Source organism: Erinaceus europaeus, chromosome 8 (assembly GCF_950295315.1).
Source record: "Erinaceus europaeus chromosome 8, mEriEur2.1, whole genome shotgun sequence".
Classification (NCBI taxonomy): domain Eukaryota; kingdom Metazoa; phylum Chordata; class Mammalia; order Eulipotyphla; family Erinaceidae; genus Erinaceus; species Erinaceus europaeus.
In genome coordinates this window covers 13250125-13264098 of record NC_080169.1, presented here as the reverse complement: position 1 = coordinate 13264098, position 13974 = coordinate 13250125, and the positions used below count along the sequence as shown (strand labels likewise).

General features: G+C 40.3%; 1 protein-coding gene across 23 annotated transcripts in view; it reads right to left on the bottom strand.

The window, feature by feature from the left end:
* Window positions 1-13974, bottom strand: part of PTK2 (protein tyrosine kinase 2) — a 224867-nt gene that overhangs the window by 51130 nt on the left and 159763 nt on the right. For all 23 annotated transcript variants that reach the window (XM_060195947.1, XM_060195943.1, XM_060195936.1 and 20 more), the window contains 5 exons: window positions 11410-11494; window positions 6867-6967; window positions 5057-5172; window positions 4120-4220; window positions 1729-1818 (listed from right to left, as the gene is read on the bottom strand). In XM_060195947.1, the coding sequence (XP_060051930.1) occupies window positions 1729-1818; window positions 4120-4220; window positions 5057-5172; window positions 6867-6967; window positions 11410-11494 (493 nt within the window). The remainder of the gene's footprint in view (window positions 1-1728; window positions 1819-4119; window positions 4221-5056; window positions 5173-6866; window positions 6968-11409; window positions 11495-13974) is intronic.

Here is a 13974-nt window from a genome sequence, read left to right as displayed (position 1 = left end):
TTAAAAGATATACTTCCATAGCAGGGCATCTCACATAGATTAGCTTAAAATCCAGCAGAAAAAAAAACAAAAACAAAACATAAACCAACAAAAAAACCAGACATAAAGGACCCTCATAAAACCAATATGTAGGAATTATGAGAGAGACAAAGCAGGGATATAGAGAAGACAGTGTTTCCTTCTGGACATTACAACTACTAGGTAAGGCTTTGCACAGGAGGGGGACTTCACGGGAACTGTGGAGGCGAGAGAAAAGTTCAACAGAAGAGGCTATGGCTGACGACTCCAGGTGCAAGGAGTAAGGAGAGAAAGTTATACGCATACTATAAAAGGTACGTAATTCAAAGTTTAGATAAAGTAGCTGAATTAAGTATGCAGAATGAATGAATCAGAGAATTGGGTGGTAGCGCAACGGGTTAAGCGCACGTGGCGCAAAGACAAGGACCGAGGATCACAGTTCGAGCCCTGGCTCCCCACCTGCAGGGGAGTCGCTTCACAGTTGGTGAAGCAGGTCTGCAGGTGTCTGTCTTTCTCTCCCCCCGCCTGCCTTCCCCTTCTCTCTCCATTTCTCTCTGTCCTATCCAACAACAACGACATCAATAGCAAGAACAATAACTACAATAAAAAAAAAGGAATGAATGAATCACCTTGTAGCTGGGAGATGTGACAATTTAGAGTAAGAAGAGGATAGTGACAGAGAGGTGGGAAGGACAGTGTGATGATGAGAACAGAAGCTACAGAAGACAAAGCATCAAATGCTCAAGACTTGAGCAAGTCAGGATGGAGGTCAGGTTCCAGAATAAAGAGAAGTACAAATGTTCTAGAGTTGAAGGCTATCACAGAACTGAGTGGAGCGGCGAACTATTTAACATATTCACATAAAAGCAAATGTACCCATACAAACATCTATGTACACCAATGTTGACAGCAACACAATTTGTAATAGTCCAAACTTGGAAGCAACCCAGATACCCGAAGACAGATGAGTGGCTAAGAAAGTTGTAGTATATATACACAATGGAATACTACTCAGTTGTTAAAAGTGATGAAACTATGTCTTCTGCCTTATCTTGAATGGAGCTTGAGGGAAACAAGTGAAGTAAGTGAGACAAACCAAAACGAGATGGATGAATGCCAAATGAACTTACTCATCTGTAGAACTGAAGATTCAAGGACAGAGAGGGAAAACAAAAAGCAAAACCTGGACTGAGTGTGGTGCATTGCACTAAAGCACGGAACTCTGGGAGTGGAGGGAAGGGGTTTAAGGCCCTGGTACATGTTAACAGAAAAGGACCTAAGTTGGTAGTGAGAGTGTTTTGCAGACATTTGCCATAGGGAGATGAGAAACTATACCCACGTATCAACCAACACCTGTATGACAGTTATTCATTAATGAAGGCAAACCAACGAATACACTCTGAAAAAAGATTATGCTAAATATCTTGTAGAGTACATGAAATATAATAAAATACACATAGAGCCGGCTGGTGGCACACCCGGTTGAGTGAGCACAGACGTTACAAAGCACAAGGACCCAGGTTTGAGCCCCTGGTCCCCACCTGCAGGGGGAAGACTTTGTGAGTGGTGAAGCAGGGCTGCAGGTGTCTCTCTGTCTCTCTCCCTCTCTATCACCCGCTTCACTCTCAACTTCTGGCGGTCTCTATCCAATAAATAAATAAAGATATTCAAAACTTTTAAAAAACACACAGGAAAATTCAGAACACTTACCAAACATCCACACATCACTAGCTGAGGTAAAGCGTCGGAAATTGATTGATTCTGGGGCCATCCATTTAATAGGCAATTTTCCTTTGGAAGCTGAAAGATTTAATTTTAGAAAGTAAAACTTCCCTGTTCACTGCTCAAGTGTCTAACAATTCTAGCTACCTGAAAATCTCTTTTGATACATATTTTCCTTCTTTTTTTTTTTTTTTTTTTTTACACCAGAGCACTGATCAGCTCTGGCTTATGATGATACAGGGGAATTGAACCTAGTTTTTTTGAGCCTCAGGCATGAGAGTAGTCTCTTTCATAACCATTATGCTTTCTACCCCTGCCCTTCTCTTAATATTTTTAACTACTTTCTAGCTGCATTATTTGTTACTTGACATGCTTTCTATGCTTAAGACATTAATCCCCTGAACATTTCAGTTTTTGGGGAAGGGAATCCCTTTTCATTTCCTTGATATTGTGAGGTCATTTGATGGTGAGGAGGGGCTAGCCTGGAGGAGGGAAATCACAACGTGAGCAGGAAGCCGGGATATGAGAAGGATCCCCACTTGATAGCATTAGCTTGTGACCGCAACATAGGACACTTCATGGTTTACTACAACAAATCCCAACCTACAGGCTGAAAACAGTCAGCTAGAGACACAGTAAAGTCTCAGTGGTGGTTGTTATGTTCTATCTATCTTAGTTGAATCACTGCTGAAGGGAAACCTGTGGATACTAAGTAGATATTTCATATCAATTATAATCTTAAATCCTAAAAACAATGGCCCCTGGTATGCTCTATTTTGAAAATGATGTTTAGATGTGTCAGGCAAATCTCCCCAGTCCAGCTACATTAACAGCTGCCAGAGGTGGGGTCTACACCTGTCCAACCAGGCCAGAGAGACAAAGATGCTCCTCTTCCTTTTCACAGGATATAAGATTACTGCTAAAAACTTGTTGTAGGTAGTAATATACAATGAGCACATGAAAAGAGAAGCAATATTATAAAATAAAAAATTGGGTTTGTGAATTGAACTAACAACTGCAGCATATACTAGCAGCATAATACGGATCAACCCGAACCCTAAGTTGTAGTACTAGATAAATGGTAATTCACTCAAATATTTGCTCAATAACAATTTAAAGAGCCAGTCAGTCTGATTTCAGGGTGGGCAAAATCAAAGGAAAGTGGCTGAGGAAGTTTCAAAACAAACTGCTTAAAGTCTCTATAGTTAGCAAACCAGTGACCTGCAAGCCCGACTACTTTCACCAACCAAAGTGCTCAAGCCCACCTGCTGTGAAGTATCTAACGTTTGTATACACGCTTTGTGTAAACATAAACTGGCACAGGAAAAAAACACAGGGGTATGATTACAGCGTGGAATGGCAGGTAAATGTCTGACTTTTTTTTTTTTTTAAAGAAAGTAGGTTTTTTTTTTTTTTTTTTTTAAGATTTTATTTATTTATTAATGAGAAAGATAGGAGGAGAGAGAAAGAACCAGACATCACTCTGGCACATGTGCTGCTGGGCATCAAACTCAGGACCTCATGCTTCAAGTCAAAAGCTTTATCATTACGCCACCTACAGGACCACAAATGTCTGACTTTTAAAAAATCTTGCAAGACTCCTTTCCAGACTGGCAGTACCACTTTACCATTTTACACTGATTTAGGAGGAATGGATTCTTTCTTTATCTTTGTAAATATTTGGTACTGCCAACGTTTCTTACTTAGCCATTCTACAAGGTATGCCACATTGACTTAGTGTCAATTTACTTTTCATTCCCCCAGTGAGTAGAGATGTTAAACTTCTCTTTCTGTGCTTATTTACCATCCATATAAGCTCTTTAGTCAAATCTGTCTTCATTTTTTCACAATTTTTCTAATTCTTGTTTTTGAGACTTAGGTGCCCTCTCTTTCTAATACTCCAGAGACTAGTCCTAGTTTGATACGTGATCTGCAAACATTTCTTTCCCCCTCATTGTCTTTTCAAATTCTCACTGCTCTTCATTCTTTTGAAAAACAACAACAAAAAATTTAATTTCATTAAGGCCCAATTAATCTTTTTTTTTCCTTTTGTGGACTATAATTTCTGGTACTGAGTCAAAAGACTAACCTATCCTTAGCTCCAAAGCTTACTCTTATGTTTTGGTTTTTTTTTCCTCTCCAGTATGTATAGCTTTATGGTTGATAATTATACATTAATTTGGAATGAGGCTTTAACTCAAGCCTATTTTGTGGCTTTGGTCAAGCAACTCCTCCAGTGTCATTTGTGGGAAGGCTAACCTTCCTGCACAAAGCTGAACGTGTTTGAGACTTACTCCTTTGTAAGCCATTAAAGATTTTATGCATTTATTCATTTTATTATTCACTGATTGCATTTTATTCTGTCTTCTGACTTCATACCTTTGTAGTAAGTGCTGTCTTCCATATATCGGGATAATCCGAAATCTCCTAACTTTACACAATCATTTGAAGACACTAGAACATTCCGAGCAGCAATATCTCTGGGAAGGAAGAATTTGGGTTAGCAAATTTAAATACAGCGTTAAACCCTTACACTCAACTATATTAGTGCTCTCTCCCAAATACTGTCAATGCTTTTTGCTGATGCTATTTGTTAAAATGCTAGATAACAAAATGTCTAGATATTTCTGGACAAACTGCCAGGGGTTTTAATTGCATTCAACTAGAGACCTAGGCTATGAAATGGAAACCATCAATAGATGTCACTCCAAGCACTGGTGTCCAAGAAAGTCAGAGAACAGCCTGTTTTAGGTCCACATGATCTCTGCTCTAGTGCCACTTACAGGCTCTTAGTAGGATTTGCAGAAGGGATAACAAAATGTTTCAGATTCCCTTTTAAGGGAAAATCTTGTTAATATGTCACAGCACACTGTGCGGATGGCACATCTGCAGCACAATTTCTTTCCTTTTCTTAAATATTTATTTATTTTCCCTTTTGTTATCCTTGTTTTTTTAAGGTTGTTGTAGTAGTTGTTGTTGATGTTGTCCTTGTTGGATAGGACAGAGAGAAATGGAGAGAGGAGGGGAAGACAAAGAGGGGGAGAGAAAGACAACTGCAGACCTGTTTCACCGCCTGTGAAGCGAATTGTGCTGCAGGGGCAGGTGGGGAGCCAGGGGTTCGAACAAGGATCCTTAAGCCCGTCCTTGCGCTTCGCGCCACCTGCGCTTAACCCGCTGTGCTACCACCCGACTCCCTGCAGCACAATTTCTAGAACTGTGTACAGCCAAGGCTGACAGTACAAAGGTCTACAAGGTGCTTAACTACCCCCCACCCCCAGCCACCAGAGGCAGGTGACCAGTGTCACAATAGTCTTACCTGTGTACAAATCTTTTACTCTCTAGATATGCAAGAGCTGTGCTGAGCTGATAGGCATACAGGATCAAAGAGGCGAGATCCAAATTGTATTTCCTTACTTGCAAAAATGACCTCAGCTTTTAGAATAGTTAGATAGAGAAATAAAAATAATTAGTAACTAGAATATAAATTATTAAAGAGCTATATACAAAATTACACTGTTCAAATACATTTTATTTTATTATTATTTTTAAATAATTTATTTATTTATTCCCTTTTGTTGCCCTTGTTGTTTTACTGTTGTAGTTGTTGGATAGGACAGAGAGAAATGAAGAGAGGAGGGGGAAGACAGAGAGGGGGAGAGAAAGATAGACACCTGCAGACCTGTTTCACCACTTGTGAGGCGACCCCCTGCAGGTGGGGAGTCAGGGCTCAAACCGGGAACCTTAAATTGGTCCCTGTGCTTTGCACCACCCACGCTTAACCCGCTGCGCTACAGCCCGACTCCCCATTTTATTTTTAAATGAGGATAGCATCAATCTTCCCCACTTCTAGTAATAAAACATGTAACAGACTAGAGACAGACACATGCTTTGCATGTATGACGTTCTGGCTTCACTATCTGGCACTTTTAATAAATGTTTAATAAACGAAAACATCAACTCTCAGAAATTGTTCTTTATTTTAAACTCTTGTAAAAAGTAAAACCTTAATGACTGTAGACAAATTTCAGGAAAAATACAGAAAGATAGGTTTCAACGGAATGAACAGAAACATATATAAAATATTGCTAAATACTAGCTGAAGACTAAACGGACCCAGCTCCCATCCAAAGAAACCGCACATACAATGATGTCAGCTCACCTGTACCCTAAAACTCAGTGTCCTAGCTCACCTGTACCCTAAAACTCAGTGTCCTGCTAAGCAAGTGGGAGTGCAAGAGCAAAGAGTGGGAAGCAGAACCAGCCTCATTCTGCCCCTGCACCTCACACCACCACTCAATGTGGGTATCAGAATATTAAAAAGTCACATATGCGGACTGGAAGCTGTACCAGGCCTGATCCAGCGAGCCTGGGCAGACTAACATTTGCATTGCCAATAAGCTGCTAGGTGCTGGTGACACGATGTTTAAAGAGTATTCCAGAGAACATCAAAGACAGCCACTCACACCCTGCTAGTCTAAAAGAAACTCTGACTAATATCAGTTGGTCTCAAAGATATTGCAAAGGGAATTCTCTAAAAGATGATGTGATAATTTGTGATAATCTGCTCGAAAGATTATGAACCCTGTTTCTTTCATTCTCAAGTCACTGGGTTTGTTTTTGGATTACAGCACCCGTGAGAGGACAAACAAGAAGCTCTTTGTCATCTGTTGCTACCAACAATTCTGATAACATCTGTGTTGAAGGGAGATACTGTTGCCTGTGTTGAACTATGAGATTATGCATTATTTTTTTAAAATTATTTATTGGATAGAGAAAGGGAAATTGAGAGAGAATGGAAAGATAGGAAGACAGAGATACCTGCAACACTGCTTCATTACTCTAGAAGCTTTCCCTGTGCAAGTGGGGCCCGGGAACTAGACCCTGGGTCCTTGTGCTTTTTAACACGTTTCACTGCCCTGCCCCCACTTATGTGGGGAATTTAATGGCATTAAATTCATATTCTGTGAATTCATGCCACAGGGCAGACTCACACTCTCCTTTCTTAAACAAAGAATATTAAACAGAACATCCATTGAATGACTACTAAGTGGGAGACCGCCTTTCAGTTACCATGAGCAAAGAAGTTGGCAGCCCATCCCACAGATCAGATGTAAGAACCACGGTACCTCTCCAAGTGTACACAGTTCCATGATTATCCAGACAGGATTCTCTGTAATGACGCCAATCAACTTCACAATATGAGGATGGTCAAACTGCCGCATTGTTACTAGAGAAGAGTGATCATTATTATTTTTTGTTAAATCATTTGAAAACTCAATTTTTATGTACACTAGTTCAATAAGGTTTAAGGCTGAATTATATGCAAACTCTGAAATTAATTCCTTAAGTCAGTTCAGCTCACAAGTATCTATTTTTTTTATAATTTATTTTCCCTCTTGTTGTTTTTTTAAAATTGTTGTTGTAGTTATTATTGTTGTTATCCTTGATGTCATCATTGTTAGATAGGACAGAGAGAAATGGAGAGAGGAGGGGAAGACAGAGAGGGGGAGAGAAAGACAGACACCTGCAGACCTGCTTCACCGCCTGTGAAGCGACTCCTCTGCCAAGTGGGGAGCTGGGGGCTCGAACTGTGATGCTTCCGCTGGTCCTTGTGCTTTGGACCACATGCGCTTAACCCACTGTGCTACTGCCCAACTCCCAGTGAGTATCTATTGACAATGAAAGGTATGTCCCGGGCTGAGGTATGGTTACTATAGCAGTGGAACTATAGCAATTTTCCAAGGAAGAATGTGTTGTTAGCAAAGGTTAAGAAAACATTTTCTCCTTATTACGGATAAATCTGGCACAGGGCTACTCTTGGGTTTTCTCTGGAAATATGAAAGTTATATGTGTAATTCACTAAGCAACACATTTTATAGCAAAAACCATAAACAAACAGAAACACCCCCAGCAGCCCCCCAACAAACTGCAACCCGAAATGTCAGCAAAATCTGACTCGAGGACTGAAGTCAAAGGGATAGTGTAGAGGATACCCTACACTCGAACATGGTGTCCAAGAAAGCCTCCTGCATCCGCCACTGAGGACTTCTTTCTTTGCCTGTACTTGGCCTACTTTAGAGGTGATCATGATCAGCTTTGGACGACTTTTCTCCCCTCCCACTTTCTTTTCAAAATTTTTTTGTATTATCTTTATTTACTTATTGGATAGAGACAGTCAGAAATAGAGAGGGGAGGGGGAGACAGAAAGGGGAAGAGACAGAGAGACACCTGCAAGCCCTGCTTCACCACTCACAAAGCCTTCCTTCCCCCTGCAGGTGGGGACCGGGGCCTCAAACCCAGGTCCTTGTGCATTGTAACATGTGCGCTCAACTGGCTGCACCACCAGCCGGTCCCTGGAAGACTTTTCTGAAAGAGATGTCCTTCTCACATTTGCTTCAGTCCTATATTCTTCTCACAGAAAGGTCAGACGCCAAATGTGACTGCTCACAGGGCACTGCAGACATGTCTACATGTATTTCTGCGGGATTTCATGGGACTTTCTCAGTGTGAATTGTGTTTCCACTTCATCATGTCAGGAGCTTGTGTAGTTCACAGAGAATATGAGGATTAGTAAGGCACAGGGCAGCTTAAAACTGCAAATAACTTTAAAGGTCACATACTGCAACGGCTCCAAAGCACCCGGATTAGGTATTACTGAAATACATTTTATTTTCATTATGGGGATGAATACAGGGTTCATTTCATGATGTCAAGCAAAGTCATCAGACGTCAGCGGCAGCATTTACCTTTTAAAATCCCTAACAAGCTGCCAAACAACTGGTATCTGATGTTATCAGTAAATTGTGAAAGACTTTGAAATGGACAAAAAAAAAAAAATTAGTATTCTGGTTAGTTCCATTTGAGTTATCTTATATTTTCAATGTGTTTGAGGTATTTAAAAACCCTTCCAGTGGTAGGGAACTGATGGTGCATATAATTGTGTCGGCTGGTGAAGTAGCTCGCTTGGATAGTGCGCTGCTCTCACAGGTTTGTGCCCCGGGTTTGCACCTGGCCCTCACTGCACGGAAGGAAGTTTCAGTGCTATGGTCTTTCATTTTCTCTCTATGCTTTTCTGCTTCTGTTAAAAAACAATCAACTTACACCTGACATCATACAATAAGATTGCTGCATATACATTAAAATTCTAAATCTAGAATTCCTCAGTCCCCATATTTGTGTGGTTCTGGTAAGTTTTCCTGTGCCACTTGTTATATATTACAGGCTCCTTTATTAACTACTGACTGTAATCTTCTATTCCCTTTGAAAATCTGAATGCCACACTGACATTCATTTGGCATGTCTTATATAAACTAAACAAATCCAAATATTCCTCAGATGTTGTGTTTTCAAGAATCTTTACCACTGAGGTCACTTTCCATTATGAACTGTACACGGTAGACTCTGTGTCTGGGGCCCAGTCTGGGGTAGACAGCTCCCACTGTTCTGCTGCTTCCCATAGCCAACCAACACTCTAAAGAGTACACTGCTTTCTCACAAAGTTTTGTCATACTCATTTGAGATCACATACTGAAACCCTTAATTTTGGTTCCTCAATCTTCCTAATAGATCCCAAGAAAGGGACTCACTAGACTTTTTTTTGTTTGTTTTTCATTTTTACTTTACGAAGGTAGTACTGTCTTATATCAGGTAACATACCTAACAGTTTTTAAACACAACATACACCTTAGAAGAAAACCAAAACGTATGGGGCTGGGTGGTGGTGCATCTGGTTAAGTGCATGTATTACCGTGCACAAGGACCCAGGTTTGAGCCTCTAGTATCCACCAGCTTTCCAGGGGGAAAGCTTTCCAAGTGATGAAGCTGTGCTGCAGGCAGGGTCTCTCTGTTTCTCCCCTGCCCTCTCAATTTCTGGCTGTCTCTATCAAATGAATAAAAAATTTTTTAAAAAGTATCACTAAATTCCATCTTATCAGGCTCAGCTCATATGTAAGTGTGCTGTGATGTTTTTCTAGTAATTATGAGTGTCTGGAAAGCTGACTACAAGTCAGTAGGCACATAGTATTTCACCTTTTATCTGCTCACTGAGGTACAATACGGTAAGGCTCAGTCAAGTTTTACTCTAGCTGCTTTCCTATCACGTCACAGAGCTGAAATAAAATTGAGCTTATTTCCTTGAAATAAACGTCGAGTGACTTTTACAAAGAAGAAAACAGAAAGTTGGAGCTGACAGCTCTTATAAAATCGTATAGCTGATTGTAGAATGATTCCAAAGCTATATAAAAATCAGTCACTGGGAAAATTTTAGAAAAAGATAATCAAATTTAAAATATGTATTTTTTTAAACAGTCTTTTTTTTTTTTTTTTTTAACCAGAGCACTGCTCAATTCTGGCTTATGGTGGTGGAGGGAATTGAACCTGGGACTTTAGAGCCTCAGGCATGAGAGTCTCTTTGCATAACCATTATGCTATCTACCCCTGCCCTAAAATATGTATTTTTGGAAATAAACACTGCACAAATAACCTCAGAGGTAATCTGACAGGGTGTGAGACGATGGCTGAAGCAGTCTCTCTCTCTTTTTGGCCTAGGCTCTCTCATCTGATAAAGTAACAATATGATTTACTCTGTCTTATTAATTTATTGGATTGCTCCATGGTGACTATTTATTGAACTGGAAAACAGAACAAATACATTCAATGTGATAGTAATACAGGATAACAAGATTCAATCCTCTGAGCAATGTCCTCTGTTCTGTTCTGGGCATTGGGTCTCAGCAGTGAGCAAAACAGATATGATCCTTATCTCTACGGACTTTCCAGCCTAGAGGTAGAGACAATAATAACTCCAAAGCAGTGTATGTCAGGAGTGAGGTGGTAGCACAACTGGCTGAACGCACATGCTACCACGTGCAAGCCCCTGGTCCCCACCTATAGGGAGGAAGCTCCGTGGGCAGTGAAGCAGGTCTGTAGGTGTCTCTCTGTCTGTCTTTCCCTCCCTATTCAACTTCTCTTTGTCCTATCAAGTGAAAGAAAAAACAAGCAAACAAAATGCATGCTTAATTACAAATACTCAAGACCATTAAGTTCTTGTAAGTCCAACAAAGTCTCCTTTATATGTTGTCATAAAAGGCTCCTCTATAGTGTGAGGTGTAAACTAGGGCCTGAGGATAAGAAGGGACATCTCCATTTATGAGCAGGTGGGAAAGAGCCTGAAATGTACAAATGAACACAAGATTCTAGCTTTCCAAGAGTCTGTATTCATAAGAAAATAGCAATTCATTCACACAGTACTTCAGGACATCTTGATCATAGGATGTATACAGTAATAGTCACAGAGATTGGTCAGGTGGTTCTGGATTCTTTACTAGCAGTTCCATTCCACTGGAGCAGACATTGTCTGTCTAAACTCTGGTAGATCACTGGTAGTCATTGCTGAATCTGCCAACTCCCAGTGCCAAGATGTCTAATGGTAGCAGGTAACAAAGCACAGAGAGACAGTAAATGAACCCACCTCTGTAGCCCAAACATCATGGCTTACCTGGAAAAAAACCTGTACATGTATGTTTCTATAAACACAGACATTTGTGTGGTAAGATAGTAAATGCAATTGTTTCCTGAAAATCAAACCATTATTTTTTACTCCATAAAGACAGTGTGGATTTTAAAGACAATATGTCAAAGCAGGTTCCAATAAAATTTCTATAAACTTACAGGCTTCTTGAAGAAATTTCTCTCTCACACTATCCGACGTACAGTTTTTACATGTTTTAATTGCGACTGCCAAAACTGGGTTGTCCTGTGTAAGGAAAATTGAAAAATCACACAAAGATGCCAAAGCAAGTTCTCTATATTAATAACAGGCATGTAGATTCTGCTCTAGAAACAACCAGAACTCTAAAATCTTAAAAACATGCTGCATAAGTGAGGTAAGTCAGAAAGAGAAGGACAAATATGGGATGATCTCACTCATGGGCAAAACTAAACAAACAAGAACAAGGGAAACACAAAGCAAAACTCGGGACTGGTTTGGTGTGCTGCAGCAAAGCAGGGAGGGACTGGTTTGGTGTGCTGCAGCAAAGCAGGGAGGGACTGGTTTGGTGTGCTGCAGCAAAGCAGGGAGGGACTGGTTTGGTGTGCTGCAGCAAAGCAGGGAGGGACTGGTTTGGTGTGCTGCAGCAAAGCAGGGAGGGACTGGTTTGGTGTGCTACAGCAAAGCAGGGAGGGACTGGTTTGGAGTGCTGCAGCAAAGCAGGGAGGGACTGGTTTGGTGTGCTGCAGCAAAGCAGGGAGGGACTGGTTTGGTGTGCTACAGCAAAGCAGGGAGGGACTGGTTTGGTGTGCTGCAGCAAAGCAGGGATGGGGGAAGGGGAGGGGGATATCGGATTCTGGTACATAATAATGGAAAAGGACCTAAGTAGGGGGTCAAATGTTTGGCAGACACCTATCATAATGAGATGGGAAATTGTACCCATGTGCAACAACTGTACTATAAACTATAAACCTTCTAATAAAAAAAAAATGCTACATAAGATCCTCAGACAGGGTGGGGAGAATACAGGTCCATGAAGGATGATAAATGACATAGTGGGGGTTGTATTGTTAAATGGGAAACTGGGGAATGTTATGCATGTACAAACTATTATATTTACTGTTGAATGGAAAACATTAATTCCCCCAAAAGAAATAAATTAAAAAAAAAAAAAAGATCCCCAGACAAGGTGAAAACATACATATAAAATAATGCAGACAATTTGTTTACTCCATATTTATTTCCTACCACGTGCCAGAAGCTTTTCTAGATACTCTGAGAACTAGGGATAGACAACATAAGCAATAATCCTAAGGGGTGTTAGGTGATCCACTATGCAAGAGAGAAGCACAACAGAACCTGGGAGACAGACTTTCCAGAGTGAGGAAGAGAGAGCCAAGAAACATAGGAGGAGGAGTCAGCATCTACCCATCTACACCCCAGGGTGACACGACTTTAGGGATGTTTCATCTAGGCAACAATATCAGGAAATAGTGATAACACAGGAAGTGCCGAACAAAATTCTAGCCAACCGGATACAGCAGTATATTAAAAAGATTGTTCATCATGACCAAGTGGGGTTTATCCCAGGCATGCAAGGTTGGTTTAATATACGTAAATCAATCAATGTGATCCACCACATCAACAAAAGCAAAACCAAAAACCACATGGTCATATCAATAGATGCAGAAAAAGCCTTTGACAAAATCCAACATCCCTTTATGATCAAAACACTACAAAAAATGGGAATAGATGGAAAATTCCTGAAGATAGTGAAGTCTAAATATAGCAAACCTACAGCCAACATCATACTCAATGGTGAAAAACTGGAAGCATTTCCACTCAGATCAGGTACTAGACAGGGCTGCCCACTATCACCATTACTATTCAACATAGTGTTGGAAGTTCTTGCCATAGGGATCAGGCAGGAGCAAGGAATTAAAGGCATATAGATTGGAAGAAAAGAAGTCAGACTCTCCCTATTTGCAGATGACATGATAGTATACACAGAAAAACCTAAGGAATCCATCAAGAAGCTTTTGGAAATCATCAGGAAATACAGTAAGGTGTCAGGCTACAAAATTAACATTCAAAAGTCAGTGGCATTCCTCTATGCAAACACTAAGTTAGAAGAAATTGAAATCCAGAAATCAGTTCCTTTTTCTATAGCAACAAAAACAATAAAATATCTAGGAGTAAACCTAACCAAAGAAGTGAAAGACTTGTATACTGAAAATTATGAGTCACTACTCAAAGAAATTGAAAAAGACACAAAGAAGTGGAAAGATATTCCATGTTCATGGGTTGGAAGAATTAACATCATCAAAATGAATACACTACCCAGAGCCATCTACAAATTTAATGCTATCCCCATCAAGATCCCAAGCACATTTTTAGGAGAATAGAACAAATGCTACAAATGTTTATCTGGAACCAGAAAAGACCTAAAATTGCCAAAACAATCTTGAGAAAAAAGAACAGAACCAGAGGCATCACACTCCCAGATCTCAAACTGTATTATAGGGCCATTGTCATCAAAACTGCTTGGTACTGGAACATAAATAGACACACTGACCAGTGGAATAGAGTTTGAGAGCCCAGAAGTGAGCCCCCACACCTATGGACATCTAATCTTTGACAAAGGGGCCCAGACTATTAAATGGGGAAAGCAGAGTCTCTTCAACAAATGGTGTTGGAAACAATGGGTTGAAACATGCAGAAGAATGAAACTGAACCACTGTATTTCA